Source organism: Passer domesticus, chromosome 19 (genome assembly GCF_036417665.1).
Source record: "Passer domesticus isolate bPasDom1 chromosome 19, bPasDom1.hap1, whole genome shotgun sequence".
Classification (NCBI taxonomy): Eukaryota; Metazoa; Chordata; class Aves; order Passeriformes; family Passeridae; genus Passer; species Passer domesticus.
In genome coordinates this window covers 6,042,853-6,059,592 of record NC_087492.1, presented here as the reverse complement: position 1 = coordinate 6,059,592, position 16,740 = coordinate 6,042,853, and the positions used below count along the sequence as shown (strand labels likewise).

Genomic DNA, 16,740 nt, shown 5'->3' with positions numbered 1-16,740 from the left:
AGAGCCCCGAAATCACACAGAGCATTGTACTAACACAGAGCATTGTACTGACACAGAGCCCCGAAATCACAGAGAGAATTGTACTGACACAGAGCCCCGAAATCACAGAGAGAATTGTACTGACACGGAGCCCCGAAATCACAGAGAGAATTGTACTGACACGGAGAATTGTACTGACACAGAGCCCCGAAATCACAGAGAGCCCCGAAATTAGAGAGAGAATTGTACTGACACAGAGAATTGTACTCACACAGAGCCCCGAAATCACACAGAGAGCCCCGAAATTAGAGAGAGAATTGTATTCACACAGAGCCCCGAAATCACAGAGAGCCCCGAAATTACAGAGAGAATTGTATTCACACAGAGCCCCGAAATTTCAGAGATAATTGTACTGACACAGAGCCCCGAAATCACACAGAGCATTGTACTAACACAGAGCATTGTACTTACACAGAGCCCCGAAATTACACAGAGAATTGTACTGACAGGGAGCCCCGAAATCACAGAGAGAATTGTACTTACAGAGAGCATTGTACTTACAGAGAGCCCCGAAATTACAGAGAGCATTGTACTTACACAGAGCCCCGAAATCACAGAGAGCCCCGAAATTACAGAGAGAATTGTACTCACACAGAGCCCCAAAATCACACAGAGCCCCGAAATTACAGAGAGAATTGTACTGACACAGAGCCCAGAAATTACAGAGAGCCCCGAAATCACACAGAGCATTGTACTTACAGAGAGCCCCGAAATTACACAGAGCCCCGAAATTACACAGAGCCCCGAAATCACACACCCCGAATTCACAGTGCCCCGAAATCACAGAGTCCCAAAATCACACACCCAGAATTTACAGAGCCCCAAAATCACACAGAGCATTGTATTTACACAGAGGCCCGAAATCACACAGAGCATTGTACTCACACAGAGCCCCGAAATTACAGAGAGCCCCGAATTTACACACCCTGAATTTACAGAGAGCCCCGAAATCACACACCCCGAATTTACACAGAGCCCCGAAATCACAGAGAACCCCGAAATCACAGAGAGAATTGTACTTACACAGAGCCCCGAAATTACACACCCCGGATTTACAGAGCCCCGAACTTACAGAGAGCCCCGAAATTACAAAGAATCCTGTACGTATATAGATCCCCAAACTTACACAGAACCCTGTCATCCTTACACAGAGCCCCGAACTTACACAGAGCCCCCCATCATTACACAGACCCCCCTCATTCTTCCACAGCCCCTTTGATCCCTCCACAGAGCCCCCATCCTTCCACAGAGCTCCCCCCAGTATCCCATCCCATATTCCACTCTGCATCCCATCCCATACCACACCTTGTATCCCATCCCATCCCATCCCATCCCATCCCATCCCATCCCATCCCATCCCATCCCATCCCATCCCATCTCCCATCCTAAACCCCACCCTGCATTTCATTCCACCCTGTATCCCATCTCATATCCCACTCTGAACCCCATCCCACCCCATATTCCAGCCTGAGTTCCATCCCACCCTTTACCTCCCCACCACGATGCCCCCAGAGTTCCCCCAGTTCCAGCCCAGTGTCCCCAGCCCTGCCCAGCTCCCAGCTGATTCTCCAGCACTGTCTGGGAGCACCTGGAACACCCCCACCCTGGCAGTGTGGGGGCTTTGGGGGGCTGTGGTGATTTGGGAGGTGTTGGGTCCCCAGTGGGATCCCCAGTGCCGCAGCTCAGGTAATGAGTCCGTGCTAATGAGCCCATAATTAATTTTCATTTCCTTCAGTGGTGCCGAGCACTCGCCCTCCTCAGCAGACAGGAAACGGTGAAACCAAAGAAGGGGAAAAGCTCCCAAACCTCCCCTAAACCACCTCAAAACTGCCCAGTGTGGTCATGGCCAGGGTTTATATTCCCAAAACACTCTGATTTCACCCCGGCTGCTCTGGCAGGGACACCAAACACACCTGGCTGGGGACACTGGTCCCACCCCTGGCTCAGTTTCCCTGCACTGCCTGGGCTCTGCATCCCCTGGGACCACAGCTCCCTCCTGAATGTGGCTGCAGCCTCCCAAGCAGAGCCCAACAAGAGCACCTGGCCGTCACTCCATGGAGGATTTGGCCCCAGAGCAGGATTTGGGCAGGGGGTTTCTGCAGGGACAGGGATGGGAAGCCAGAGATGGGGTCTAAAGGGAGCTTTCGTGGGGGCAGCCAGGCTGGAGAGGCCTGTCCTGGTGGGGATGCCTCCACAGCTCCCAGGTGGAGGCTGGGTGATGCTGTTTCCTGAGGGAGGACAGACCCAGGAGCCAAAATGCTGCCAGCAACACCAGCCCTCCACCCCTCACCTTCCTCCCCGTCCCTGTGCACAGGCTGAGGTGGCAGCAAGACTTGGGGACAGGTCCAGCTGGGGCTTCCCAGTGCCCAGACACAAACAGGGTTGGAGGGCACGAGCACCCTCTTCCACAAGGGTTAATCAACAGTTTGGGGTGGTTTGCTACATCTGCTGAGCAAAACCTGCATCTGCATCCATTATCCATGTCAGGACTACAGAAAGAGGGGCCATGTGCTGGACCTGTGTCTCTATTAAACTCCATTAAAAAATTTGGGAGGTGCAGCCCCTGGAGCACTGCCAGGGCCACTGCTGCCTCCCCCTGCTCCTACCTTTGTCCCTGCCATGTCCCCCCAGGGCTGACAGCAGATGTCACCTCCCAGGAGGAACCTCCTGCGTGGCCAGGACTATTCCTGGCTTAATGCTGGAGGGGAAAATCAGCCCATGACAGAAAACCCAGCATGGCCAGTGTGAGCCCATGCCCTTTGCAGCACCATTATCTCCCCAGCACCCCGCAGCGCTGAATAATGCATCAGGGGCTGGGAAACAAAGAAATGAGGGATGGAAAAGCAGCACGGGGAGAGCTGGCATGGCAAGGACAGGAGCCCCATGGGGATCCCAGTTTTTGGCCAGGAGCCAGGGCTTTGTAGCAGGGCCACTGCAGGGTTTGACCAGTGGCCCAGGAGAACAGCAGTGGGAGGTGGAGCACAGCCCAGCCCAGGGTGCAGGAGCCCTGGCACGGGCAGCAAACACGGCCAGAACCACTCCTGGAACGGGATGGAGAGAGGAAATGGCCAGCCAGGTGGGGAAAAATTCAAAAAAAGCAGGGAGAAAAATCTGCCAGGCAGGCGGGCAGGGTGAAGCCACGAGAGCAGCGAGAAGGAGTGATCTGGTGGAGAACAAAAGGGGAGAGATGGAAGGAGCAGAAGGGTCGGTAATTGCAGGCAAACAGGCAGAGCCAGCCGCGGCTGGGGGGAGAGCAGGGAAATCATCACTTGAAAGAAACCGAGGATTTAGGAAAGAGGAGACAGAAAAGGCGATAAATAATTAAAGGAGATCAAACGAGGCAGGCAGCAGAACAGGCCTAATTGTGAGGATTTGCGCTGAGCTTCGACATCTCCAGCAGGCTCCTCCTGATGCAGAAGAAAGGGTGGACAGAGCGGGCTGCTGGCACGGCACAGGCACAGCCCTGATCAAAGCCTGCTGCCTTCCACGGTGCTCAACAACCTCCACGAGGCAGGGGGGGAAGAAAACACCAGAAAATGGAGGGGGAAAGCAAAGGTATGATGGGGAAGGGGCTGGGGCACTGTGATCCCGTCAGAGCCCAGGGTGGGATGGGGACAGGGCATGGGAACAGCCCTGCACGTGCCCAGGGTGACCTTGGCCTGGAGGCTCCCATCGATTTGGGCTTGACCCATGTGGCCCAGCTCAGTGCTGGGGTGGGTTTGTGGGTTTCCTGCTTCCTCAGGGTTCCCTAACCCTCCTAGGCCTTGGCAAGGCTTTTTCTTCCCTGTGGATTTATTGGGTCACTCTTTGAAGCCCTGGGAAATGTTCTGTACCCACGCTGTGCTGCAGCAAGGAGATGCCCACCTCCTGTGCCCACCTCCCTCAGCTCATCCAGGAGCTCCTGCCTGCTGCCCTCCTTGGCACCTCCTCACCCAGAGGTAACAAGTCCAGGAAGAAAGAACACAATCCAGATTGCCCTTCCAGCCTGGAAACACCTCTGAGCAGTCATTCATCAGCAGAGCCATCCTTTGCTCTTACAAACCCCAAGGGCTCCCAGAGCATCACCCAGCACGGGAGGAGCAGAGACCTGCCCCAGAGTCCCCAGCTGCATCCGGTGCCCACGCTCTCATCTGTGACCCCATCCAGGCTGTCCCAGTGTCCCCACAGAGTCCCTGCAGGCAGCAGGTGCCAGGGAGGGGCGGTGTGGTGGCAGGGCTCAGCCTGAGCGTGCTAACCTCTCCTAACAGGCAATCAAATCCCTGCCCCGGCAGGGCTCCCTGCATATTAATTGCGCTGCGTTATCCAGCCATCTGTTCCCACAGCCAGGAAAAGAGCAGTCCCTTTGGTCTCCTTTATTAACAGGTTTCCCTGTAAATGCAAACAAACCCTCCTGCCTCGGCGCTGCTCTCAGCTCGGCTTTGAGGCACCAGGAGGGAGGTGCCAGCTCTCGGGCACTGCAGCAAATCAAGAGCAGGGGATGCAAAGGTGGTGATTTCACACTGCCTGTGGCCAGGCGGGAGAGCCAGGGGAGGGGAGAGCTCAGTGCAAAGCCAAATCCGCAGCTCAGATGGTTTGTGGCGCTCCTGCTCATGTTAAAACCCTTTGCCCTTGGCCTGTAAGGAAAGGGGGAAGCTGAGCTGGCTGTGGGGGAGATCTGCCTGTGCCCCCAGCTGCACCCAGCCAGCCTCGGGGTGTTATTTCCACCTCTCCTTTCCCCATTCCTGGGCAGAGGATGCGCTGCCTGCTCTGAACTGGCAGCCCCAGTAACGTGAGGCTGAGCACAGGGTACCCCAGGCTGGTGGTGCACAAGCTGGGCTGCCCAGGGAAGGGAAAGGGCAGCAGCATCTCTCTGTCCTGACAGATTCTGTGGGGAGGAATCACTGGAGATTGTGAATTTTGGAGGTGGGCTCCTGAGAGAGGGCAATAGCTACCCAGCACCTTGCTGAAGTACCTGCAGCCCCTCCAGTCCTGCTCTTTTGCTGGACCTGGGAAGGCAACCAGCTTTGGCAAAGGCAGAGGCTGCACTAAACTCTTGTTCTTTCTTCTGCTTCTCCCAAATATCACCGAAATGCCATCATGGATGGTCCTCAGGCCCAGCCACGCCTGCTGCAGCTGTACCAGCCTTACCCCAGAACCTGGCTGCTGGCAGCTCCCAGCACCCAGAGGCCCCCAGGGGCAGCTGGGGCTCGGGCTGGGAGGTCTGTACCCCCACACCAAAGCACCAGCCCTTGCACAGAGCCAGGAAGGGAAAACAGATTTCCCAGGAATAGCAGCCTGCTGCTGTGGTCATCCCACCTGAAGCCCCCCAGGACAACGATGATCAGGATGAGGCCTGAGTTACACCACTCAGCATTTGCTTTTCTCCTTCTTCTATCCTTTCCTGCATTTAACATGCTGCTGCAGCAGCACAGGAGCAGCAGGTGGGCCCCAGTGACCTGACATATGGCCATCTGGAGAATCTTTATTTATTATTCTCCACGCACATCTCCTCTGCATCTTGACATCTGTGCCCCGGTGCAGGGCTGGGCTGCCCAGGGAGGTGGCAGCTCTGTGTGCAGAAATGATGCTGCAGGGGAAGAGGTGCTTAGAGACCAGCAAGGCAAAAGTCTGCTCAGTAAAAAGGATGGAACCCAAGAGATCTGCACAGGGCAGGTTTTTCACCTCCTCCAGACCTGGTCATCCCCCTCCACAGGAGGTTAACACAAAGCTGCCAGCACTGGAGTGAGTGCTGTGACTGAGCAGGGCAGCCCCACTGCAGGACTTGGAGAGGATGAAGGTCTTGTGTCACAGCCACAGCACCAGGAAACAACCTCCAGGACAGGGGGTTGGCTTATCTGGGTACACCCAGCTGATTCCTACTCCTCCCAGGGAGGGATACACCCCAGATCCCTTCCTCCTCCAGGGAATCTGCTCAGAGAGAAGGGGTGGGATGACCCACACCTTTACAAACCATCTCCAGCCCCCAGAGGGATTGTCACTCACCACAGCACTGCTCAGCCACAGGGAGAGCACAGTGACTGACACAAGTCCATTTGTCACCTTTAGCCAGTGTCCTTCTGGCCTCTGACTTCACTGCAGAAAGCCACAAAAGGTGTCTCCTCTCCTTTCCCAAAAGGGAACACATTTCCAGCACAGGGAATAGCTGCAACTCCAAAAATGCAGCATGGGATTTGAGAGACAAGAAACAACCCCAAAATCCAATCAGTGCAGGGACTTTGTTAACATTCAGATTTGAAGGAGACCTTGGAGAACCTAAAAGTCAGCAGGTGCTGAGACGTAATCCTCTTCCACCTCAGCTCCACTTGCCATGCTGCCCCTGAGTCCCCATTGGTACAAGCAAAGCTTTCTGCTTGTCCATGCAATTCCCCCAGACTCTGCTGGGTTTGGACTGCTGACACAAGAAAAGATTGAATAACCTAAGCCACACGATGAACCTCAGGTTCTGAAAAGTCTCCAGTGCTCAGAAATCTGCTCTATCTGCTGTATTAAAAATAGGACTGGAACAAACGTGTGCTCCTGTCCTGCAGGATGCAAGGCAAGGCTTTCCCCTGGACCACCTGGGCACCCAGACTGGACACACCCCTCTGCAGGTGCACACACAGTGCTTGTAACACTCTGTGCTGCCTATTTCAGGTTTGAAATTGCTGACAAGACCCCTACATCCAGTTAGAACAGTCTGCCACATTGTTTGGAACAGTCTTTGCCACATTTACCAGGTGTGGCCTGTCACTCCTCCTCAGTGTCCTCCAGCTCCGACATCCTCCCCTGCCCCCTCCAACACGATCTTTAATTCTATTAATACCACCTAATAATTACTTTGTTCCAAGCCTGCTGAGTAACGACTGCCAACGCTTCTATTTCATTACTATTCCTGTAAAGAAACCAAGCTTTTAACACGCTGGATTTCTGCAGAGGAGTGACAAGGACTGCACTTGCTATCCTCTTGCCTACATCTTCCACAGGGCAGGAAAAGAACCAGATAGTTTCTTCTCCATGCATCTACAACAGTCACAACTGTGTGATCTGGTTCAGAATGAAGAACTAATTAAAATAAATTTAAAAAAAAAACAGTTAAGAGAGCTCAGAAAAAAAATGCATGTGGGAGGAAGATAAAAGGCAGTGACCAAAGAGTATCTATGACTTTCAGGTATCTTTCTTGTAAGCAACTACCCCATGTTCTCTGGCTCAAACCAACATTCACCTCAGCTCCTCCAGAGGTGCTGGGCTTTGGCTTTTCTTTCACTCATCAAAAAGTCTGCTCATCTTAGAATTCAACCTACACGGATGAGAGCAATTCAAAGCAACAGCGTAAGCAGCGCAGAGCACGGAGGAAGAGTGAATTAATAGCTTCCTTCATTAAAGCTTACCTTCAAAGAAGTCAGCAACAGAGCTCGTCATCACCATCTTCTTGCAGACATTTATTTTTATATTCACAAGAGGATGAATGTAAGAGAAATTTATGGAGATGCTAAATCAAGGCTTTTGTTCCTAACTAGAAAGGAGTCTCTCTCAGCAGTTTAATTATTGTCTTAGTGCAGGACTGACGTTTCAAACGCTGTGCTCTTTCACTAACTCCTTTAAAATCAAATTACATAAGAGATTAAGGTAACACAAGGTAATAGAGGCAATGCCACCTCCTGAAAAAACATCTTTTACATAATTTCACTCAGTTATCCCTTGTGCAGCCCCTACACCCATCCTGATCTGGTCACACCTGGTGGCAGTGCTGAACAAGGAGCCCAAACCCAGGCAGCAGCAGACTTGGGATAATCAGTTCACCCTCTTCCCAAGGCTATTTCATCCCTCCTGAAACCAATCCCCTCTCAGAGACCTACAGCCTCCACCTTGCAAAGGACAAGCACATCAGGACAATTCCACATGGTACACTGAAAAAATGAGGCTGTTTTATTGATGATTAGACTCTGCACTGGCAACAAGCATCAAGCTAATACAGACAGACTTCAACCAAAGCATGAGCTTTGAATCAGAAGTCGAAAAGTGACATGATGCCTTAATAAATTAAGGAAGTTAATTCCTCTCCGTTGTCAAGTCTTCACTTGAAGTTCTTTGCAAATTCCTCTCCTTTCTTAATAGAACCCTTCAGCTCAGACATGGCCGCAGCAACCATCTTCTCTTCAAAGGGGGAGAGCTTGCCAAGGCCTAGGTTCTTCTCAATTCCTTTTTTCTGAGGGAAAGAGGATTTAAGGATTAACCATTCATTGAATGACCTAAAGAGTAGCTTAACAGTTCTGACTAAGTATTATCCAGCTGAGACAGAGACCCAGCCTGGCACCTGTGTCATCTCTAGTCTGCCAACTCTGTGCTTCCTGGAAAGAAGTCTCTTACTATCTGTGGCAACTTCTAGAGCCCTCACAAACTTCATTCACATGTGTGAAACCAGAAGCCAACCCAGCAGCTCCTTCAAGAAGAGACTGACACCAACAGACCCTTCCTAACTCCACAGCCACCATCTGGCAAGAGGAAGGATCTCCTCTGGTATATGTCCTTTGCTTGCCATCCCAAACTGCCTCAGAGTGGCACTCCCACGTTTTCAAGATTCCCTCTTAATACTCCTCTGCTTCCACTCCATCACCAGCCTGCCCCCAAGACAGCAAACACCACCCTTTGCATCCCAGCAGCCATGACAGGCCTGCAGCATCACTGTTTTCCACTCCCCCAGGGTATGGGTGACAAAAGGAACACTGCTTTCAGAGTTCAGCAGAGGCCCTGAAAGCAAGCTGTTAATCCTAATCCATGCTGTAGCTCCCCATGTGCCTCCATTTCTGAGGATTTGCTCGTGGCAGATCAAACTGAGGAGACAGGATTGCTGACTCTGGTTAATCATATGAAAGCCCAGAGTAAACAGGCCTGACTTGAGGCTAGTGTGACCTCTTAAGCCAAGTCTGAACCTCTGGTTACTCAGTGACCTGCAGTCTAAGAGCAGATAAAAGCAGCAGCATCCTTGTCAAGCTGAGCTTTGTGCCTAAGTACCACACCCAAATACTGCAGGCTCTTAAAGGCACACTTAGCTGTTAACTCCAGCAACAGCAGGCACTCAGCTGAACTGAAACCACTGAGCAAAACCCACGAGACACAACCATAGCTGCTGTTTATAAGGCTTGTGATGTAAGTACATACCCCCAGCTGCAGAGGTGTAGAGAAGTACGGGACCTCTGTCACGTCCGATCGAACAAAGGCACATTCAACAACCCCCTGCTTTCCACTCATGGCATCCAGCAGGGAGAACACAAACCGAGCACCAGCATAGGCCATGGACAAGGTGGCAGATCCTGGAAGAGTTAAACCACTTTCAGAATAGATCACATTGGAACTTCATACCTCCTTTAGCATCAAAGATTTCCATACCACAGTAATAATGCAGCGTCACTGACTTCAAGCTCACGACCAGCAGCTTTTGGCCACCTACATGTATCTAACTGATCAGATTTATAAAAGAAACAGCTTAATTTGACAGAGAAGATTCTTTTAAAGCCACAGGTGGTGTGGGATCAGTTACTATTTAGTCTTACATACTGAGCAGTGAGATTGACAACCAGCAGCTCATAACCTGTTAATAAGATCACACTGCAGAGGACTGCAGCCCTACAGACTTGGGAGCTTTACTCAAGAACCCACCTGCTCCTGCTTTAGCTTGGACCACTTCAGTCCCAGCTTCTTGAATTCTTGCTGTAAGCTTCTCCAGCTGATCCTGAGGAAACTCCACTTTTGGTGTGCACTGGATGGGAAAAAAGAAGTTACTACCAATACCAGAACCCCTCGAGATTCAGCATAAACCACACAGTATCTTTTGTACCACTGCAGTTGTTATCAATAGCTCTCAACTGGGCAAAATGGGTTTCCCCAGCTCTCAGCTTGTGTGGCACTGACCAGCTGTACAAGTCAGAGCTGGGGTTAGTGCACGGCCTGGAACAGGAACCCAGCCATGCCCAGCTTCCTCAGGGACAAACCACAGCTTCACAGCCACACCAGGGCTTGCCATGGCTCCTCACTACTGTGTAGTCCTGTGCATCACACACACCCTCCAAGCACTAGGAATTTCAGAAAGTCTTCTTGTAAGTATTTGGCTCACCCCAGCATTATGGAAGTCAAGCCTTATGGAAGATCCAGTTTCCCAGCAGTACTTAGGAATTCACTGAACCTTCAGTTACAGCTACACCAGCAGCTTAAGCACAGTTGTGTCTGTCCCAAAGGACTGTTTAACTAAAGCACCTCTCAGCATTCAGCTGCTCCAAAGCCATTGCTCTTATTCCCAAGAAAATCCTTCTGTAGAGGATACTTTATTCCCCACTTAGAGCACAGCTTTTCTGCCTTTGTTATAGATTGCTCCTTGGCCACATCCCAGCATCTCCCCATGAGACTGCACCTGCTTCAGAACTGCATTTCAGCCTGGCTGAAGGGCCAGGCTACCAGCCATGGCTGGAACAGGCCTCCCTGCACAGCCTGAGCTCTGCCTTTCAGTGCTGCAGCTTCAAGTGGGGTTCCCAGTCAGTCCACCACAGCAAAATCAATTCAATTTTTCTCCTCTCATGAGATACTTGTCACAAACAGTGCCAGGAAACCTAAACACCCATGCTACCCCTCAGTTCTTATCCCAAACTCCTTTAGAGGAAAGCTGGAACTGTTTACACTGCCCAGATGGGTTCAGATTTAGGCTATTTGGGGCCTTCCACCCCATCCCAGAAGGAAAGCAGCCATGAGAGCAGGGAAGACTCTCTGTGCTCTATCCCAGCACACTTCCTGCCATCACAGAGGCACTTTATATCCACCCTGCCATGCTGCTGAGTGTGCTGCCACACACAGCTGTCACCCTGACCCACCTGAGAGATCAGAGGGATGATGGTCTTCCCAGCATGGCCACCAATAACCGGAACAGTTACTCGAGCTGGATCCAGGCCCTGAAGGAAACACAAAACCTTCCAGCTGCTGAAGCACACGGGCAAGAAAAACAAGTGACTTCACTCTCTGCCCTGGATATCAGGACACACAGGGCAGGAGTTCCAGAAAATGGGACAAAGCCACATCTACAGAGCAGAACTCTGGGCTACTCTGATCACTTCATACAGTTACAGGATATTATTACTGCAGGGCTGGATGAAGAGCAGCACAACATAAACACCACCAGGGCTATTAGGAGCAGTAACCTGTTACAGCTCCTCAGACTTTGCAGAGTATCCTGTGACACAGCACGGAGTTTGACTTGCAAACACACACCACAACTCAACCCTCTCCTCTGGTTGCATGGCAGGGTTGGGAATGCCAAGGGAATTAAGGCCAACACGTAGCTCACTTGCAGGGCACAGCTATGAAAAGGAAAGGTCAAAGTCTCTTGAACCACATTTTGCAAGAAACCTTATCTTCAGGCTCCTCTAAATAAGGGAGATAGGGAATCGTTGCCTTTGCCTCTAGCTGCACAGAAATCTGAGCTCCTTTGGCTCTCTGCAGTGATTTTGGAAACACTTCTTTATAGCTCTGATGATCAAAGCAGGCAGTGTCCCTCCCCCTGCACGTTAACCATGACCTGCCTTTAGTTCAGCCACAAAAGTATTTGCTCTGACGATGTCCAGCGTCGTGACACCAAAGATTTTGTTGGGATTATACACACCGTGCTTCTTGAAGACTTCTGAAGTTATTGGGATGGTTGAATTTACCTACAAGCCAGAAGAGGCAAGCACTGATTAAAAGCAGTTTAATAAAGAAGCCAATGCATGAACTTAACAAGCCAATTAACAACCCGAACTATACTCCCAATTTGGAATCAACTGCAGCCAATTACTTTAATGCCTAAATTGAAGAGCAATTTACAGTCAGACTGGAATAAAAATCATTAATTTTAAATAACCATTAAGACAATAAATTTGTTCATTCCCATTACAAAGGCTCCTCCCTTAGTGAGCTAAGGCTTTTATCCCAGCTAATACACCAGCTTGCATTATAACCAGTCACATAGACGTGGAGATATCAAGCACTTTTACATCTAAGTTTTCTCTGAATTAAAAATAGCCAAGAAAAACAGGTTAGTAGAACCAGGCTTTTCTGCAAATACACTCCAGATGTGTAGAGTAAAGATACTGTTCAAAATTAGTAGGAATTTGGATTACTCTATTATTTGGTATACTCTAGTATCTGGAATTTGGTGGAGTTTCTCCTCTACATTCCAAGGTCTCCAGAAAACACTTACTGGGTTAGAAATAATACAGATCATGGCTTCTGGACAGTGCTTTGCACAGGCAGTTGTCAAAGAGGCAACAATGCTGGCATTGGTGTTGAACAGGTCGTCACGGGTCATACCTAAAACACAGCCAGGGCAGGATTCTAAGTTACCCACAGTTACCCACAGGCAGGAAATGCAAAAATCCAATATTCTGCTCTGGACAGACACACATCAGCTTCACAGATCAAGAACAAATTCTCCAGTTGCAGTAAGGAATTGGCAGCACAGGTGACTCCTCTCACTACTAAAGATCAGCCTTTTCCAGGAGCAGCCAGTGTCAGAACCCACCTCAGCGAGGCTGCCTGGAGAACACTGTGGCCACACAACCCAACCAGTGCTGCTCAGAGCAGCACACTGCCCCCAGGATGAATCCTCCTCCCTCTCTGAAGTCACTTCCACAACTACAGTTTAAATGACAACTGCTGTGTGCAAAATGTTGCTGGTTGGGTGAGTGCCACCCCCCATTTCTATTGCAGCAACCACTTTAACCATGAAAAATTAAGATTTAGGAAGAGCTAGGCATTAAAGTCTAGAATTTTGTTATGTTGCTAATAGGACACTGGAAAATAGAAATGGAGGAGGTCAGAAACATTCTAGGAAGGTTTAACAGCATTTATTCAGAGATGCCCCAAGAAGTTGCTGGACAATTGACACAAAACAAAATGGATTATTTCTCTTCTGAGAAATTAAACAAAGAACCAGTTTTTATTCCTTGAGCATTGCTCTGGGACAAGAAACACTAAAGGAGATTTAGGATCACTTGCATGAAAAGCCTTTCAGCTGAGGCCAGGCAAGAACTCCAGACATCAATTTAGCCCATTTCAGAAGGGAGAGGCTGAATGAGCTGCCTGATACCCCAGGGAGCTCTGGGAAGGAGCATGAACAGAGCCCTTACACCCCAAGAGACAGCTCTGAGCAGCACAACTGCAGAGATCCACTTCCAAGCAGCCCTGGGGCTTTCCAACAATGAGAACCTACCTGGTTTTCTTGGGACTCCTGCTGGAATAACAACAACATCACAGCCCTTCAGACATTCTGGCAACTGCTCAGGTCCCATGAAGCCTGAAATGGAAGACATTCAGGCATTATATTTCTGACAGTTACTAAATAGTTGACACTTTGAAGTAGAAAATCATGCCCAGAGGCATCTGAGTATTTTTCTTTAAATTTAACCTTCAATTTAGACTTGATGCTGAAAAGCAAAGAAACAATTATGGATGGATCCCATTTGATGTTTTATCCTTGTTTTAAAACTTAGAGAATGAGAGTGGTGAGAATCTCACATTCACCTGTTCCCAAACTCTCAGTTCCCCCTGCTATGTGTATTTACTCTCCAAAAGCCTTGGCACTAGAGTCAGTGCCCCCAGAGAATTGCAGACTGGCACATTCATGTAAAATGTCACCTTTTGGTGATCTTCAGAAAGATTAGCAGATTAAGTTTTGATTTCATCAGAATCTAAGAGAAAAGAAGCACATGGAATTCACCCAGGGAATGGTAAACCTATAAAAATAGGTCAAACTTTTAAATTCAACACTCTGAGGTAATTTCACTGAATGTTTCCTGCCAGATGTCACAAACTTCCCTCCAACACTGCAACCACAGCCCATATTTATCTCCATACACCTCAATCTAATCAGCTAAACCTTAATTAATCATTCACTGCTTGAGGAAAAAGCTACTTAAACTGATACGGGGCTCCAGGATCAGTGGGTGAAGAGCTCCCCTCCCAAGCAAGGTGCAGGGAGGCTCAGAGGCTCCCGTGGGAGGATCCAAAGGTACCTTTGACGTTGGCTTTGGTCTCGATGTGGCTGAGGTCGGCGGCCACGCCGGGAGTGTGGGCGATGTCGTAGAGGCTGAGCTTGCTCACCAGGGGGCTGTTCTTGAGCAGCAGCGACAGGGGCTGCCCGATGCCCCCCGAGGCGCCCAGCACTGCCACCTTGGCATTGTTCTGGGCAAAAGAGACAGCAAACACGTCTGAGAGCTGTTCTGGCAGTCACCCCCCGCTCCCAACAGCGACCTTTCACCATTCTTTCTTTGCTTTTAGTCCTGTTTCTCATTTTTTTACCAAGCACTGTGTAAACTTGAGAGTTTAAGCCTACAGAAAATGACCCTCACAGCAGCCTCCCACAGGTTTATTGGTTGGACAGTAAGTTTGAAAAAATGGTTACCTGTGATCTGAAACTCAAAAGGGAAGCAAGGCTAGGGCAAAGGAAGCCAAGGGATCACCCTTCTCCCAAGAGAAATGCCTGCCTGAGACTAATGCCTGCCACCCTGTGGGCCCAGGCCTGATTTAGGGCAAATCTGGTTTGTAATTCTTCTAGTTTATGTTACCAGTATAAAAAAAAAAAAGCTTTCCATTTTTCTAGTTTATGTTGCCAGTATAAAAAAAATATGCTTTCCATTTGGCAAATCAATACATTTAATGGACTACAAGAAATATAACAATCACTGCATATATGTGAAGAACATGTTTAGCCCTGATATAAATCCAAAATAGCACCTGCACATTCAGGACTGAGAACATTAAGTGACTACAATTTCCAGCTTTGATCAGCTGAGAATCAAGTCAAATCAACTCTGCTTGGCTGCCCCGTGGACCAATTTTAGCCTCACTCAGCTACTGACTGGCAGGGTGTAATTTCTCTCACAAATGCCTGTTTGCAAAGTGCTGCTCCACAAGAGGAAAGCTCCTTCCAGGCCAGAACAACCTTAAAGTGCAACACTGCTGAAGTGATGGAAAACTCCTGTGGAGATGTAATGAGCAATTACTGCTGAGAAAGCCATTCTTTATCACAATCTTTCCAGATAAAAGCAGTAATAGCTCCACGTCCCTTCATGAACAGCTTAATTACTGTGCTACGACAGGAAATAATCTCCCCAAGAACTGGACCAGGTGAACCCCAGTTTTCTGAGTTTTCTGATAAGCCCGGTTTTCTTGCTACTGTAGCAAAGAGAATTTTGCATGAAACTCTTTAAGAGGAAGCAAAGTCTGGCATGAGTCACTGCTGAGCCCCATTTGTGACCGAGCTGATACTGTGGGGTCAAAATCTCACTGCTAATAAATACAGTTTCCATGAAAAGACTTAGACAAGGCTCTCCTATACACACTTATTTACAGCTGCAATAATCGGTCTTTTACACCCCACCAGCCCTATTAACACTGCACAGAGGTCAGTCTCTACCCCTGCAGCCACAGCAGAGTGGTCTAGAGCCAGAAGAGTGGATTTTGGCACACGAAGGATTACTGCTAAACCAACCACCAGCTTTAGCTCTTAACACCTCCGGAACGCAGGGGCATTTTTGCATTAAAGGGAGGAAGCAGCGCACCCATCACCCTCTGCACACCGTCAGAGCGAGGAGCTCATACAGCACTGTCACACCCGCAGCCTGGCAGGGTGCAGCTGCCGGGCCGAGACCCGCGGTGCTGGCACCGGGCACGGCGGGCACCGGCACACGCTCCCAGCCCCTCTCCGGGAGCTCCAGGCTGCACCCGAGCCCCGCAGCGCCACAGTCCCCTCATTGAGGCCCTGGGTTCCTTCCCGGCCCCGCAGCATCTCAGCGAGGGTACGGGGCCCTCCTCGGGCTCCCTCGATCCCCGCAGCCCCTCACTGAGGAGGGCTCCGGGCCCCACCTAAAACCCGCAGCCCCGCTCCGATGAAGGCTCTGGGCTCCCTGGATTCCCGCAGCCCGGCTCCGAGGAGGGCTCCGGGCCCCACCCGAGCCCCTTCACTCCGGTGAGGGCTCTGAGCTCTCTCGATCCCCACAGCCCCTCACCGAGGCGGGGTCCGGGCTCCACTCGAGCCCCTCACCAAGGCGGGGTCCGGGCTCCACCTGAGCCCCGCAGCCCCGCTCCGATGAAGGCTCTGGGCTCCCTTGATCCCCGCTCCGCTGAGGGCTCCGGGCTCCACCCGAGCCCCTTCACTCCCATGAGGGCTCTGGGCTCCCTCGATCCCCGCAGCCCCGCTCCGCTGAGGGCTCCGGGCTCCACTCGAGCCCCTCACCAAGGAGGGGCCCGGGCTCCACCGAGCCCCGCTCCGAGGAGCCTCAGGGCTCCACAGCCGCGCAGCACCGGGGCTGCCCTCCCGGCCCCGCAGCCCGCACCGAGGGCCTGCGTTCCACCCGAGCCCCGCAGCCCCGCAGGAGGAGCTGTGTCCCTGCAGGCGCAGAGCGGAGAACAACCAGGCGTACATCCCCGCCCTGCGCCGGGCAGCGCCTGCGCTCCGCAGCCCCCTCGCCGAGCGGCAGCGGGGCTGCTCCCCGGCCTCCCCCGAGCCCGGCAGCAGCCGCAGCAGGGCCGTACCTGCGCGGAGGTGGCGATGCCACGGCGCAGGGCGGCGGCGGCGCTCAGGCGGGACAGCATGGCGGGAGCGAGCGAGCCGTGACTCCAACGACCTCCAGGGCCCGCGCGGCGCCTGCGCGGCCCCGCCCGCCGCTCTCGCGAGACTGCCGCCCGCGCAGGGAAGGGAGG

General features: G+C 51.2%; 1 protein-coding gene across 1 annotated transcript; it reads right to left on the bottom strand.

The window, feature by feature from the left end:
* Nucleotides 1–7,921: 7,921 nt before the first annotated feature.
* Nucleotides 7,922–16,729, bottom strand: MDH2 (malate dehydrogenase 2). Its single transcript, XM_064394440.1, has 9 exons — nt 16,573–16,729; nt 14,052–14,220; nt 13,250–13,333; nt 12,239–12,348; nt 11,583–11,708; nt 10,878–10,955; nt 9,676–9,775; nt 9,178–9,329; nt 7,922–8,224 (listed from the first exon to the last, which is right to left on the bottom strand). Exons 1-9 carry the CDS (start codon nt 16,630–16,632, stop codon nt 8,093–8,095), a joined length of 1,011 nt encoding a protein of 336 aa, XP_064250510.1. The 5' UTR covers nt 16,633–16,729; the 3' UTR covers nt 7,922–8,092.
* Nucleotides 16,730–16,740: the final 11 nt, after the last annotated feature.